Source organism: Corvus kubaryi, unplaced genomic scaffold (genome assembly GCF_017639235.1).
Source record: "Corvus kubaryi isolate FWS band 111438036 unplaced genomic scaffold, C.kubaryi_AGA036_p1.0 37385, whole genome shotgun sequence".
NCBI lineage: Eukaryota > Metazoa > Chordata > Aves > Passeriformes > Corvidae > Corvus > Corvus kubaryi.
This window is the reverse complement of record NW_024581127.1, coordinates 23,884,270-23,900,406: the sequence shown is the minus strand read 5'-3', so window position 1 is coordinate 23,900,406 and position 16,137 is coordinate 23,884,270. Positions and strand designations below refer to the sequence as shown.

The 16,137-nt window shown below is 40.4% G+C and overlaps 1 protein-coding gene across 2 annotated transcripts in view; it reads right to left on the bottom strand.

The window, feature by feature from the left end:
• The window catches only part of DEPTOR (DEP domain containing MTOR interacting protein), a 79,884-nt gene that overhangs the window by 45,358 nt on the left and 18,389 nt on the right, over positions 1–16,137 (bottom strand). For both annotated transcript variants that reach the window (XM_042035890.1, XM_042035888.1), the window contains exons 3-4: positions 8,009–8,187; positions 5,225–5,348 (exon numbers count right to left, since the gene is read on the bottom strand). In XM_042035890.1, the coding sequence (XP_041891824.1) occupies positions 5,225–5,348; positions 8,009–8,187 (303 nt within the window). The remainder of the gene's footprint in view (positions 1–5,224; positions 5,349–8,008; positions 8,188–16,137) is intronic.

The window sequence follows — 16,137 nt, the reverse complement described above, 5'->3', positions numbered from 1 at the left end:
AAAAGGTAGTTTTGCAGTTTGGGAGCTGATAAATATTGTGCATCCAACATTTGGAGATGCAGCTGCAGTCAGTGAGTTGCACATGAACGTGAACACATTTTAACATCTGAGGCTCACAGTTCTCTGTGCCTCATCTGGCTCTGTGTAACACCAGTCAGAGGAACATCATGAGATGTCCCTAAACCTCCTAGCAATTGGCATGTGAGTAGCTGAAGGATACTAATAAAATTCTTCTCTATTCAAGGTATCTATGCAAATAGCACAGTATTTTAAAAAATAATGAAAAAGCCTCAATATTTTGTTAATGCAAAAGTCAGTTTGGAAGTTAGAAAGAGAAGGCAGTTTGAAAGAAGAAATGAGAATAAATTTTTTAATGCAGAATTCCACTTTTTTGGGGGGGAGACTGAGCACCACAGCATCCTTATTAGCCTTATTTTTTTCATAACTATTTTATTTATTATAGGCTAATAATAGGACTAGTGGTAAGACTTTCAGAGTAACAGTTCAAGAATGGAAAGGTTATTTTTTCCATGTAAGATTAACAGGTCCCCTCCCTTCACCAACTATTTTGAAATTAAGGGCACATATGAACTACAACAGGCATATTCTGGAAGTGCTTCATCTTTGCCCTTGTGATAAAGGAATTGAAATTCAAGTAAATCCATATATGAGCCATCTGCTTCTTAACCTGACAGCATGTCCAGAGATTATGGAATATAACTTCACTTCCTTCACTTCACAGAAAAATCTGTGCCATAGGGACACAGAGAGAAGTTTAATTTGAAATTACAGTGAACAGGTTTAACAGGGTCCAGCCTCTGTTATTTCATCCAAAAGATTTCTTCTCTTGACTTTAATGAGCACTAACCTGAGGCCTGAACCTACTGGATCTGACCATCAGGTAGCAGATCATCAAACCAGGCAAAGGCTGCTCAGCCACAGCTGCATGTCAGTGGTAGCACAATGAACTGCTCATTTAGATGGTGTGTCATTGCCAGCACCTCTGAGCTGACTAAGAACTGAGAAAGTTAAAATTAGCTGAAGTCAGGGATGAGGTCAAAAGCAAGAGTATGAGCCACAGGGGACAAAGTATTGACTCCAGAACTCTTGCAGACTTTATTCTTTCTTAATAGTTTAATTTACAAGCATCTCGTCCCACAGCATTTTGTCCCACACTAACCACATCTAATATAGACCGACTATGCTCCAAGGGACTATCTTTAAATGTGTCTTGTTCACCAGGCTTTTTACGCCTCAGAAAAAAAATGCAAACCCAAAGCTTGTGTCTTGTTGTACCATCTGCTGCATGGTTACCCAGAACTGGTTACCCAGGCTCTGCAGGCACCAAATAAAAAAATCCTTAGGATTACATTAATTGTTCTTTGATGAGTCTATAATTAGTTGACCAGCTCATTGAAATTGCAGATAGAAAGGTCCTTGAAAAGGCAATGCTAACTGTTAGACTTTTACAGAGACACAAAAGAAATCTGGAAAAATATCAAGTGGAAAAACACTCAGTTTGACATTTCACACCCTTCTGCATAAGCCCAGAATAGCACTGCAAAGGATTCGGACTTGTGAACAAACAGACACGACAAATTGCCAGTTTAAGAGGCCCAGACACAGCAGTCCATCGACTTACATCACTCACTGAAGTAAATCACTGTAACTCCATGGCTGTCAACAAAACTGTACCAATTTACATCAATCAAAAACCCCAGTCTTTCATTAGCTAGAACTGGAAACTGCCTCTTATTCTTATATCTTCTCCTTGTTTCAAAAAAACCTGAGGCTATTAATATCAAAACATATTATTTGTTAAAACTGGTGTTATCCTGCATTAAAGGAATGTATTTAGCCAAAGAGTGAAATTCAAACTCCTTTTCAAAGAAATCTTTAACATTGTTTTTATCAAAGTAACTGCGCCAGAGGATAAATGCAACTTAACCACTGATGAGTTAAACTGGAAGTGATTCCAAGAATGCAGTCTCCAAATTATCTGAAAGATTTCCTGAAATTAAAACCATAAATCTGCACTTCTTTCACTGTGAAATCTGGTTCAAAAATCTGAGTTGATATCAGCATCATGAAATGACTTATAGCTCCTAAACACAACTGCACCAGAAACAACAATCTTGTGTGCCCTGACCAAACTCTACTGAGAATTGCAAACATCATAAAAATAGGATGCCTGCACAACGTGATTTTTTTTTCAAAGCTATGAAAGGTCTGTGCTGGATTTATTTAAGATTTGCAGGCAGAGTTTTGTTGAACAGGAAACATGTTTATCTCATTCAATCTTTCTGGTCAGTCCTGTAGAGCTTGAAAGCAGATACCAATCTTAGATCTTATAAACTATTCAACAGTTTCAGACAAGACTGTAGGAAATCCAGTAGTTTTAATCTCTAGGTATAAACCTGAACCTCAAAGCATGATCACAGAAAAGATTACCAAAGTTTGCAATGATGTGCAGGCAGTCTGAACTGAATGATGATTTTCAGTGCAAATGAAGGGAGAATGCAATCAGAGACTGATTTGAAATCTTCTAATCTCACAGGTACAGCCACCAAAGATGTCCACAGTGGGTGAAGGGGGTAATGCCACAAGAAAGGAGAGTTCAGGTTACAAGGACCTTTACGGTCATGCAGAAGAGAGACAGGAAAGGGAGCTCCTCAGCAGAGGGACAGTCCTAATGGTCCCATGGCCCAGGGCAGAGAACATGGCATTTACCCAAAACAGCTGTCGGAATGCAAGAAACCTGCCTAAGACATCCATGCCTCTTCCCATGTAACAACCTGCTGATCCTCCTGAAATATTTTGTTCATTTTACCCATTGAGGGTACAAATCTGCATGGACTGGTGTTGGGTAACAAGTCTGCAACTTTGGCAAGCACAAACTAGGTTCGCTTCTGAACATAGTGCTACTCCAGCCCTAATGCAGAGAGTGGAAAAGAGCAGGAAATAATTACAATGTCCATCTTAAATTAGCAAAGCCTAGTGAAGATCAGCAAACCCTGTAAAATTAGACACAGATTTTCAAAATGTGTTGGATTGAGAAAGATTTCCTTTGGCATAGCTGCATTTCTCTTGCAATTGGGCCCATAGACATTTTGATAAACAAGTTGAATATGCTGGTAAGTGACTTCATGTTTGTGCACAAATACTTTTCTCCAGTTGCTGCCATTTAGTAATTATTTTAACAGCACTGAATTAATATTTTCTTTCTCAGCACTATCAGCAAACTGATAGAACAGATATATTACACAATCACACATTTCATTGCAGAGCTCTTCCTGACTTTCAGCATTAGATTTTGAGTTTAAAGTGTATCCAATGAAACAGTGAAGGTGTTGCTAATAAAGGTGCATGGACAAGGGAACTAACAGAATCTGAAATCTCTGCACAGTAGATTTGCTAAAATAAGCAAAGTGAAGTCCAGATTGTCCAGGTATGCCTTCTTATCTCCCATGAATATAAAATACTTCTGATGATCCATGGAGAATTTTGACTAGCTTTGACTGTCACATACTGGTTTTGAAATGCCAGGTATTTTTAATTTATACTATATTTAGCACTCAGGGCTGGTTTTAAAAGTTTCTGAACCCTTCAGATACGTTGCCTAGGAGCAAGCACCTCACGAGGATGCAGTTATATTTAGATACAGGTGCTGCTTTTGGCACTAACTCCTTTGCCAAGGTGGGAACAATCTCTACAGTTATGAACATTTTTCTGCTAGTACAGTGTTAGACAAACTGGATCACAGACATTGGTTTGGAGACAATTGTCCATTCAGAGAAATGGCGATGGAAGCAGACACTGGTAGAAGAAAGTTCTTTCTACCATGGCTCCTTTCATGCAGAAGACTGACATCAGCCACGCCAACAAAAAATTATTTTTCTTATGGAAACCTGAAATAGAAATATAGACCAAAAAAGCACTGTAGACATTCTAATCTACTTTTCAGAGTATGGGTCAGGCTTGTAGGCACTGCATGCTCACTGAGTCTAAAGAGCAAACATTCTGCTTAGTAAGGCACAGAAGAGTTTGGAGGTGGCTGTCCCAGTGCATAGAATAGAGGATTTTCTCCAGTGATGCATTTTCTTGTGTCTTATACAATTTATTATATTTTTATAATATAATAGTCACAGTCACTGTGTCTCGAGGAATTTTATATGATGGGTGCAACAAACGGAGTGGCATTTACAAGTATTTGTTTATATTTTGGTTTTACTGCTCTTTCACCAAACTGCTCTTCAGAGCTGGCTAACCTTGAAAATAATATTTATTATCAGCTTTTAAACTTGGGAGTTTCCTGAGTGCTTTATTCTAAGAAGGAAACAAATTCCCTTCAGTGAGAAAACACAGCATCTCTCCTGGCTGCTGCATGCTTCTGCTCCAAGCAAGCAGGAGAGTGGGTGGCATTCAGTCTAGAGCAATACTTCAAGCTTTTTGGTAAATAACATATCACAACTTTGCATTAATTTTTAGCATATGCCAGCATGCATTTTATTCTCTCTGCTTGAAAGTACCATGTCAAAATCTCTACATCCCGAATAAAAATGTCTTTAATTTTATATTAGGAAGTATGGTTAAGATACCTAGTTAGTTGACAGAAATAATCCAGTGGGATATTCAGTATCTCAGCATAATAATCTGTTTAAAGTCGTAATTAGATGCTCTTGGTTGGGTTGGTGGTTTTTTTGAAATTACTTTTAACATAACTTTTCTGATGTTGAAACTTTGCAGACTGGAACACTGAGGATTCATCTCACCTATGATTTAAAATTGTACTCCTTGTGAAGCTGTAGATATGGAGTCTCCACAAACATGTAGCTGCTTGTTCAATGCATTTTGTACTAATGTTTTAGGAATTATGATTATGCTTTTCCCTGACAAATATTTACGTAATTATTTGAATTATTTTGACAAATAATTCTGTAATTATTTTTACAGAACAGATTTCAAGGGCTTCAATTTGCATTGAATTCTCATATAGGATGTATTTATAACCTGGGGCATCAGATTTTAAACAAAATGCCTCAAGTGAATATAGTAAAAAAGGAAAAGAAAAACAGGAGAGGGAAGGACCCCTAACTAATGGAATTGCCCAGACCCATTTCTGCATGAGTTGAGAGCCTCTGACTATTCAAAAATAGATTGACAAGTATAATTTGCTTCACATGGCACTATTATCAACACATTATGAATACTGAATGCAACATACTTTTCATACAGTCTTTGTCCTCTCATGAACACCTTCACCTCATTGTCCAGCGGAAACGTCCCGTCATCTTTTCTGAAGCGGTAGAACAGTTTGACATCCTTGAATTCTTTATGCTCATCACAGACTGAAACATAAAATAATTAAACAAAAAAAACCCCTTCACATACATGTTAAGTAGTTGAGGACCCACTTAGCAGGGACCACTGCTGAACTTCAAAGCAAGCACATGTAGAGTCTAACCCCCTGTATTTCTGAGCACACAAACTTTACTCGGTTCTGTAAGAGATGGTCTGAAGATCCCTCATCTGCCTCACGATCATCACCGAGGACAGAGACTGAACACAGGAGTCCTGGCCTGGCTGAGGTGGGGAGTCTGCCAAGTGTTGCCTGCGGGTGTGCCCGCTGGGAACTGGTATGCATTCCTGAGGAAATTAGTGCAGGTCACAATGGACTGCGCCGTTCTTGCTGCCCAGGAAGGACTGTGCTGAAGTGGAAAGGAATGACCTGTCCTGTACACCTATCCTGTACATCTGTCCTGTACACCTGTCCTGTACCTGTTTCCCAAAGCAACGGGCCCCATAACAACGGCTGTAGATTTCCCCACCTCTTGGCCAGCTGCCCCTCACTTCTGAAAAGGACTATAAAGGGACTTTCTGAAATAACTGAGCTCAAGATCTCCCCACGGAAAGAAGACGAATCTATTGGCAGAAGACCACAAGGACTTTGTCTCATCCGTTGGTAGCTATTTTACTTTGGTTTTTTTTATCTCTCTCTCTCTCTCCCCTCTATTGCATTACCGTGTCGTGAGCACTTAATAAAGGTGCACTGTTTTGATTAAAACTGAAATCCCTTGTGTCCTTTTACACTCAGAGATCGACAAACGAACCATCACGACCCCTGCTTGTATTAGCGGATCGTGACAGGTTCTAAGAAGCTGGAGGAAACCTTCAGAGAGGTAACCAAATTTCTGAGTGAGGGGGTAAGTGTTCATTAGTTTTGTGAGTATTACTGCAAACATATAGAGCAAAAGCGCATCCATCTGCTGCATACCCAGAAAACCTTTTGATGAAAACAGTCTGTTGGCTTGTTTGTTTAAAAGGCCACTAGAGTAGAATGCCCAATAATTTAAGGTTTGCCAAACTTCTTAAAGTTATTTGTATCAGTTAGCAGTGCTGTAGGAAACCTGAGACTTCCTAAAGAAACAGTTAAAATCAAAGCCTTCTTCCCTCTTAAAATTGTCTCAATTGCTCTGCCATGCCAGCTAGCAAATGGTAGGTACAACGTGAGCACACTGAGAAATGCCAGATTAGGTTTGTAAAACAGCAGCTGATCATGGGCTCTTGTAAATGCGGAACAGAGCCCCATCAAGGGCATAAACTGATGGGAAAGCTATCCCAAGCAATCTGCTCCTAACAGAGTTGTGAACCCACACACATGGGGGACCTTCTGCACCACAGAAGCAGGAAGTGGTACCTCTTCCACTGGACATGGGACTTGAAAGAATGCTCTGAGCATCCTGCAGAACCTGATGGAACCTCTCTGAATTTACCTGCCCAAGCTCACTTCACAAACTATTTTATTACAGTGCAATACATGAACATTTTCAAGAAACACCTGTTCCATTTCTAATATATACACACACATATATAAAATTTTTTCTAGAGTTTGCAATTGGATCCTAGGGTAGAAAACGCTTGAAGGAAAGTTAGAACTTTCAACAAGCATTCAGCAATAAAACATCTATTGCTCAATTAAATTAAGTCACTCAGGCATCCACGCAACTCTTCACTGACATTTTCTCAACAGAGGATTAAGTAGACAGATTTGAATACCCTATAATTACTTTATTCTTTAACTATCTACCGTGAGTCCCAGTTTCCATAACAACCCAGAATTTTCATTTAATAGCCAAGCAGAAGCTGTAGAAGTGGCACTCACTCAATATGTGCATTTCTGACTTTAATTAAGGTGTTGTTAATGTACTGCAGACAGCAGCAGCACTGCTGCACATACAATGACCTCTGCATAAAGTCAACATTTGTCTGTTCATAGTCACTCAGTTTTCTCTTAAAAAAGCAACAAATGGTACATTTGCCATTTTGAAATGGGTAATACTATAGGCTTGAAATTGACGCCTTGGATCTTCTTTGCTCTTGTGCTTCCCAGCCTCTTTGTGCCCCAAAAGGCAACTAAATGCTACCAGTGAATTGGAAGCCTTTTGATCAGCATGAATTGTTATTCAAGAAGCTGAAAGGAACAGATCTCAAACAGACAACAAGTTTAGGAGAAAATTAATTAGGGCACAGCCGGACCACTAACTTTCTTGCAGCTGTACCAGCACTAATGTTTGTGCAGCTGCTGTGAGGGCCAGGGCCAGAGAACTAATCCACATGAGAAAAATGATCTCTTTTTTTGCTGGCTGATTTTTCAGATGGATTTTTCAGCTGAAGAACTGTGGTCTTAAGAGCAGGGAAATGAGGGCAGCAGGGAGAGGGGGGACACGATCCAGCTGGAGCAGCTCTTGAGATAGGGAAGCTGCATCACAGTTTCCAGTCACTTCCCCCCCTGCTATGGGGAACACCTCTCCACACCTCTTCAGGCTCTCATCTCCTTCAGGACACAGGTGACCTTGCATAGCAGTTCAAGGGAGATGCTCCATTTCTGGCAGGGAAAGGATCCTACCTGTCCTATACCTGGCTGAAGAGCAGGAGTGAGATTTCCCTTTGTCTCAAAGCAGTCAATAAATTCAGCTTAGAACTTTTTAGCAGCTGATACTGCACTTACCATGGTGGATAATGCTGTGATCCAGTAATTTCTGCACCAGTTTAATGGCTGTCTCCCTGTCGGAGGCCTCTTTGTGGTCAATCAGCCAGTCAATCAGCTCTTTGGCAACGAAGCAGTTCGGGTACGTTTTGAGGTGGTGTCGCCGATCCTTAATGACCTTTTCTTCGTGCAGTCGGAGCCTGGGGGTCAAATCACCTTCTAAGTATCATTTGCAAAGAGCCTCTGTAACCAGCATGATTGGGGTGAGAGCAGAGCAGTGGCACCCAAGCCCTGCTCACAGGATGGGCTTTGCAGGTGTTGGGCAGAAAAGGAAGAGTCCCAGTCACACATCCAGCGCTGGCATCTCACCACTAGGGAACCCACAGCAACCATTTGTTACAACTTTAAACCCCATAATTGGAAAAACTTGTTTTATGCCCTGTGGAGAAGTTTAAAAAACTGAAGAACAGCACAGAAGAACACACTAAGTCCCTTAAAATACTTCCCATAGGTCAATTAAACTGTCAATAATTTGGAATTAATTTTCCAACATTAACACTAATGTGTTCCGTATTATTTTATAGGCTCACTGCTGTAGATTTTTTTTTTTAATCTCATTAATTTTTGCAGCTGTAGCTTCGCCCTTGGTTAGGTAACTGCATTTTGCCTCCAACTGCACAACAAGGATAGCATTTATGATTTAAAACTCAGGTGTGAAGCTGCTCCAACACAATGTTATCTATCATTAAAAGGTTGCCTCCTACTCCAAATAAAGGAAACTGATTTCCCTCTTAGGCATCTGTTGACAAATGCTCTCTGCTTGCAAAATCTCCCTGATCATCCTGAAAGCAAGTTGGTTGAGATGCTTGGGTCAGAATGCAAGATCCTGATTAGAGTAATACCTTGAGGTATTACTGAAGTTCTGCATCTTCATGTTTAGTCATTTTTTCCCAAATAAACAAAATAAGCAACATTAGCAATAAATTGACAGAGGGTTTAAAAGTTGTTTGAATTTTTATGCTTTCCTCTTCCATTTTAATGAATCACATCAGAAAACCTGGGTTTATAATGTCTATACCACAGCTCTGAGGAAAGCACAGAAACCGCAGTGCTTGGGCTCCTATCACAAACAGAAACATTGCTGTTCATTTCCAAGTGGCCAGGGTCCTACCTTGTAAACACTCTAGCTGACTGCAAAGAGTCCTGAGTAATGCTATAATAATTGTAGGGGGTACAAGGGTGATAGCACAGAAGGGTGTTAACATGAGCCTCAAGAAGCACAGAACAGGAGTATGAGAAACTTCTCTCTCAATGAAATTCCAGTATGAAACAATAATTTCTTCTTAAAAACATAAAAAGGGAAAATACTTGGCTGAAATCAGTGAAAGAAATATTATTAGGGCATCAGACAAGACTTCTGTAGGCTTCTACCTAAAAGTAGTAGCAAAGCAATGCTTTGTTCTGCAGCATTTAGCCTTGAACTACACTGGAATGGCCAATCTGGGATGTGAATTCAAAACCAGATTTGCAAATATCATAACAAAAAAAAAAGCAAGACTTATATATTAAAAATATGGATCAATCAGATCACTATTCTGGAAAGAAATGCTGGTAAATATCTCACACATTATGAAATTCTCTGAGCTAAAATACTTTTGCTTAGAGCATATTTTCCAGATGTGCTCTAACAGCTGTCACCATGCTTAGAAAATAAAGCATTCACAGTTTTAATTATAGAACATGCAATTATCAGTATGTCTGATGGAGCTTTACAATTAAAATACATTCCAGGTTCTGTTAATGTTCATCCAATCTTACGTCACACAATAACCTGCAAGAACAAAACAGGAAAAAGTGTGTAATACAAATGTAGACAGCTCAACCCAGCTTTCAGTCAGTGGTGTAAGTCTAAATGGATGGAGTTCATCTGATACAGGTGGGAAAATCCCTTCTACAAAATTCTTTGTCCACATGTTGCATAGGAGTATGCCAGTACTGTCATCTCACAGACAAGTCATCAGTCAAGAGCCCCAGAAATGAGCATTTATGTCTTAAATTCTGACTGCAGGCTTTCCTGCAGTTGGTGGGCTTATAAATATTTCAATTCCTCTGTCATGCCAAAAGACACAGGTTCCCTCTCTACAATCTTTTTCCTCACTCAGACAATTTATGGGATGTCTCTGTACACCTTTTTGTCTATATTCATAAAACTCATAGATATTTCATTATCTGAATTACTTTTACCTGCTTGCTAAAGTGGATCCAAATTTGCTGAGACACTACAAAATCATTAAGTCAAAGAAAACATAACCACATAACCCTTACCAAACCTGAATTTCCAAATGAATGTGGGAATTTATTCTGCAGTCTATACCGATTATGTCCATAGTGAATTATGTCCAGGCTTATTTATTTGGAATAACGAACACAAATGGAATTCAGATTTTCTCTTTGGTGGTGTCAAAAATGAAACTCTATGGAGGAGAAGTAGCTCAATAAATTAACACTGTAACTAGTGTAAACAACACAGAAGCCTCAGGTAAAGTTATTGAGCATATATTGCAGTGTGCCAATCAAAAGTTCAGGCAGGAATTTAAAAAATGCGTCTGTGCTCAGAAGTATTTATCAGGAGCCAAATCAAATGGAATAAAAAGGAATAAAATGTACCAGTGAATACAATTATACACTGGAACCAATGCTCAAGTGAAGTGGTAAATTCTTTATCCCTTGGCATTGAGAAACAGGCTTCTTGACCAAAGTCCTTGATGTTCTCCCTTTAAGTAATGTTAGTCACTTTACGTCAGCTAGTCTGCATGATGACTGGAAAAGACCTAACTTGACATCAAACACATTTTTATCACTAGAAGAAGTTTTTCTCAAGAGCTGTTCAGGCGAATTAGCTGACTGACAAACCCTGACCAGTCTGAGGGGAGAAGGGGGATAAGAGAGGCAAACAACAAAGGGTGATGGGGGGACACCTTGATTCAACAAGCCTTTGAAACATGGACCCACTTTTTGCAACTTAACAGCTTAACATCAGAAAACAATCTTGTGTGCACCAATACATCACCCATATATAATTCCATATATTATTCAAGATTACCTGCCAGACTTTGCATGTGGGGCCACAGTCTGCCCTACCTGAGGAAAACCATGTGAGTGGGATCCAGAGCATTTGAGCACTTGCCTGTGAAGGTTAACAGGCACGCGCAAGCCTTTAATATTTACAAATTTATAGCCATGGCTCTTACTCATGCTTACAACAAATAAAGGCTGTATTTGCAAGCATGCATGCATGCCAGAATAGTTTTCTTGGGCGTTTGTCTAAACAGGAGTTGCTCTAATTGACAATATGAAGGGACTCTTGCTCCAAAGAGAAGTGCCTTCCTCCTACATAGTGTGGAACAAGATAACTTGGAACACATTTCTCCTGCTTTGCAGTAAACGTGTTCAGAGCTATTTGGAACAATGTTATTTTTGAGATGCCATTAGGTACTTTCATGATACTGGAAAAATCTAAATTTTTGCCTAGAAATGAAAAATCAGGCACTAACTTGGGAGGAAATTGCTCTTGCAGCTACATGAAACTTGCATTTTGGTTTTCATCAACAGGGGCATTTTTATTTCCACCAGGGACATTATACATTTTGAAGTTCCTTGCCTCTTTTCTGAAGCAGTGGGTAAGGATTTATGAGACAGTGCCTGCACAATTAGCTTTCCTTTTAAACCCCAGGAAAGGCCAACCTGCTGGATGAATACAGTAAGGATATCATTAACTGAACCACAGTCCAAATATCTCACCCAGCTACTTCCCTCTATTAAGTCCAGTAGTCTGTGCTTGGCTAACATAGATCTCACAAAGCATTATCCAATCTTGAGTTCTATGAATGAAAAAAACCTGAAAGCTTCCTGCTCTTCTTGATAATTTTCTGAATAATTAATCTGCCAGCTCCTAGTACATCCTATATAGTTCCTACGTTTATCGTAGCAAGGCTTAAAATATGTGCAAGGAACAGGTTGGTCCCTGACACTCTAAACAGACAGCATTGTATGAACACTTTCACAATGCACTCCACTCATTCACCTCTTTTAACCTTCCTGAAACAATGACACACACACACACGAAGATGTACATATAATAGAACCATAGAAACATAGAATCATAGAAACAGAACAATTTGGGTTGAAAAAGACCTTTGAAGGTCATCTAGTCCAACATGAGCAGGGACATTTTCCATTATATCAAGTTGCTCAGAGCCCCTCCATGCTGACCTTGAATATTTCCAGGGATGGGGCACCTGCCAGCTCTCTGGGAAACCTGTTCCAGTATTTCACCACCCTCATTGCAAAAACTTTCTTCTTTATATCTAGTCTGTTTTATATCTAGACCTCTTTTAGTTTAAACCATTACCCCCATCCTATTGCAACAAGCCCTACTAAAAAGTTGTTCCCCATCTTTCTTCCAAGCCCCCTTTAAGTTTTGAAAGGCCACAATAAGGTCTCTCTCCCAGGCTGTACAGCCCCAACACTCTCAGTCTGTTTTTCTGTTTCCACAAGGGATGTTCCACCCCTCTAATCATCTTCAGGGTCCTTCTCTGGACCTGCTCCAACAGGTCCATGTCCTCCCTGTGCTGAGGACCCCACAGCTGGACACAGCACTCCAGGGGGGGGTCTCATCAGAGTGGAGTGGAGGGGCAGAATCAACTCCCTCAACCTGCTGCCCACAATGCTTTGGATAAAACAACTTTTTTAAATGGAAGAATAAAACACCAGTGAAGAGATCACTGAAAATAGAAATTCCTATCAGAATTTACTAATTATTGAACAATGCACACTGATGAAGTAATTAGTCATGGCACAGTGCACATCTTGCCTCAGCATGCTCAACTGCTGCTGAGAAGTTCTGGCATGCTCATGCATTACTGCTGTGTTACACCTTGCATACACCCTTAGTTTCAGTGACTATCCCAGACTGAGCACTGCCAGGCAGCATTCACTGAACTATTACAATTTCATCAAATTTGGGTAAACTCTGAACAAAACTATACTAGATCCCTTGAAAATTAGCAGCTATTTGCAGAAAGGCAAAGCACTGCAGGTGGTTCCTGCCATCTTAAAATTCTTTCACAAATTTCATATATATCTGTAAGAGAAAGATTTACTTATTTCCAAGGAAAACTAGTCACAACATCCTTTGTGACAAACATAAATGGACAAAAGAAGTGTTTTGCCAAAGATAAGGACAATTCATGGTGGCCAAAGAGCATAGGTTTTTCACACTTCTTCTCAAGGGACATCCTAGGTACTCCACTGGCAGGTAGAATTGCCCCTTTCTGTTTGAAATAGAAGTTTCGTATCCTCCCAGAGGTCTCAAAGTTCAGTGTTCTATAACATAGGCACATGACCTGTCTACAGCATGGTAGATGGGCATCTTACTGAAAGATCACATTTTCCAAAGCATCTCAGTGACTTAGAAGCTTAAGTCCCACTGAAATTTAAAACTTACAAGTCAGTTACACACCCGATCTGTTACAAAATAAATGAGCATAAGGTGGCATTTGTGTATATATACACACCCAGGAAAACCTACTTAAAATGTCCTTTATATTAAAATTTTGCCTTTGCACTGTCAGCAAAAAAATAAAATAGGTCAGTGAGGATATCAACTTTGTACACAGAGGCGATCCTGAAGGCACTCTGTGAATGCAGTGTGTTGCTGGGACAAGCATTTCCAGCTGGGCTTGCCAAGTCTCACATGAAGTGTCAGCATTTCACTGCTGCCTGTTCCTCTTTCTATTTATGCTTCAGCTCTGAAATCACTTAGTTCTGTTACTTGATATTCACAGCAGCTAAATTACCCTTTAAAACATGGGGTCATACTGGAAATAGGATGAAGATATTTCTGTTTTGGTAGCTGTGGCTGAGGAGAAATTCTGCCATCTCAAAAATGTTTAGAAGGGGTATCTTCAAAGCAGCTCCTGATATCAGTTCTCATCACTGTGATAATCTCCAATTTTTTGCCCACAGCCATATCTGTAGTCAAAGTGAGGAGATGCCAGAACACAGAGCCAGATAGAAAGACTTCAACTAAACTCTTGGTGCACGGCAGAGGAAATCCTAAAGCTTCCAAAGAAGTGGTGGTTCAACAGCGTCCCTGTGGCTTTAAATAAAATATTGTGGCTGCCTCTTTTATGAAGTCTTTTTTTATACATTCAGGAAGTACTAAGGCCACTAAGCCTGCAACCAAACGTGCACAAGGACATCCCCAATACCCATAACATCTTACTAACACTGTGAGGGATCAAAGCACACTCTGGGGAACAGACACAGGCATTGCTCAGTCTGCGATGAAATCAAAATGATGTCTTTTGGAAACTCTCTTGCAGCCCACAAATTCAGGCCAGAAATTCAGAGCCACAGCCCCCAGAGTACTCCAGACTGCACAGGAAATTAGATCTGTGTGTTTGTATTGATCTGTCATAAAACTAGAGACCCCTTGTAAAACCTATGGAAGTTGTGAAGTGACTAATCTCTCTGCCTGCCAAGCCGTTTCACTTGCATTTCACTTTTAAGTAAAATGTGTACAAACATGAATAATATATCTAACTGCCTGTGCACTTGAATCTTGAGAGATTCTGTCTTGCTAGAAAGCATAAAACTGGGTATTATAAAGAGGAAAACACAGAATACAGACAAGTTTTTATTTCACCTGCCCCTAGTCATAAGGAAAATGGAAGTCTGCCTGTCTCACTCTGGCTGCTCACTTTCCAGGCTGAAGCTGTCAGAACTCAGCAAATCACAGCCCTCCTTCTCTACATGGAAGTCAGACAGAATTTGAGCTTCTCACTCAGTTATGGATGAGCTGGGATGCACCATGGAACAAACGTATGCAGGTCAAAGTCTGTGGGATACTACTGTGTGGATCCCCAAAAGAACTGAGATACTTTTCACTCAAGAACAAGCCAGCTTTGCTTATATCCATCAACTAGGTTTTTTATCCACATTAATTTTCTGTGTCTCCACTGCAAGGATATTCTTAGGCTTATTAAATCAATGTGTACTGTGGGGATTAATTTTCTCAAGGACATTTTCCCAAATCTAAACTGAAGGCATCTACCATCAACCACCAAAATTTCAAAGTACAGACCAGAAACCATAGCAGAACTGCTATTACAGACATCTTTTGACTGGATTAACATGGTAATAAGCTCATCAACTCCTGTAGACTTGTGCTAAAATACCTCTCAATACAGAAATTCTTTTATGGATAGCATACTCAGGAAGAGGCAGTGAGGTCTCAAGGGAGGCCAGCGAAAATCAGTGAAATTTGTGTCAGGGTATGCAGGCCTGTTATCTCAGTAACATGGCTGGAAGAAGAGAAAGTTACTTTGAAATGCTAAATGGGCTAAACAGGGCAAATACGGGTCAGAGAGCCCAAACCCTACTGCCACAGATATTCCTGCTAGCACTGCCATTCAGGAACCTGGAGAGACAGACCAGCAACTGTGGAACAGGAGGCTCAACTACAGGCCTGCATCACTGGAGTCAAGAAGAGGGGCTGCACCAAGGACACAAACAGCTGTGGGTACCAGAAAGACCTGCTGTGTGAGAACTCCTCTCCTGGATGCACCTGGCATGCTAAGGAGGTAGGGGAACCAAAAAAGTTACAGGCTGAGGTCCCTTATGCAGCAAGGCTGACATCTCTTTTACCCAGAGAGAAAGCTGACTTTGGCCTTGGTAGGCACCTGCACTGTGTGCAGCAAGTTTCAGACCACCTGAGAAACAAGGTCTTTTCACCCACCTATCTCTCAGCACATCTGGGGAAGAGCAAATCCGTAACACCCAGAAAGCACCACAGTACTGAACAAGCCTGCAGCACAAACAGTAAAAAGGGTTGTTATCTGCCAGACATAACCCAAGAAATCCGTGGGAGAACTGAAATTAGTCAAGTGCCTAATCTTGAGTACAGTTTGGTATTTCTCTCACCCTGTCAATAAGTGACAAATAGTTTTGCTGGGAAATTATATGGGTAACTCGGAGCTCAAAGTCCTTCCAGGCATGGCTGCTCTCAGCCTGACAACCGTAGACCTGCAGGAGATTTTCTCCCTGATATTTTGCACTTCTCAGAGGAGTGCCAACCGTTTGGACTT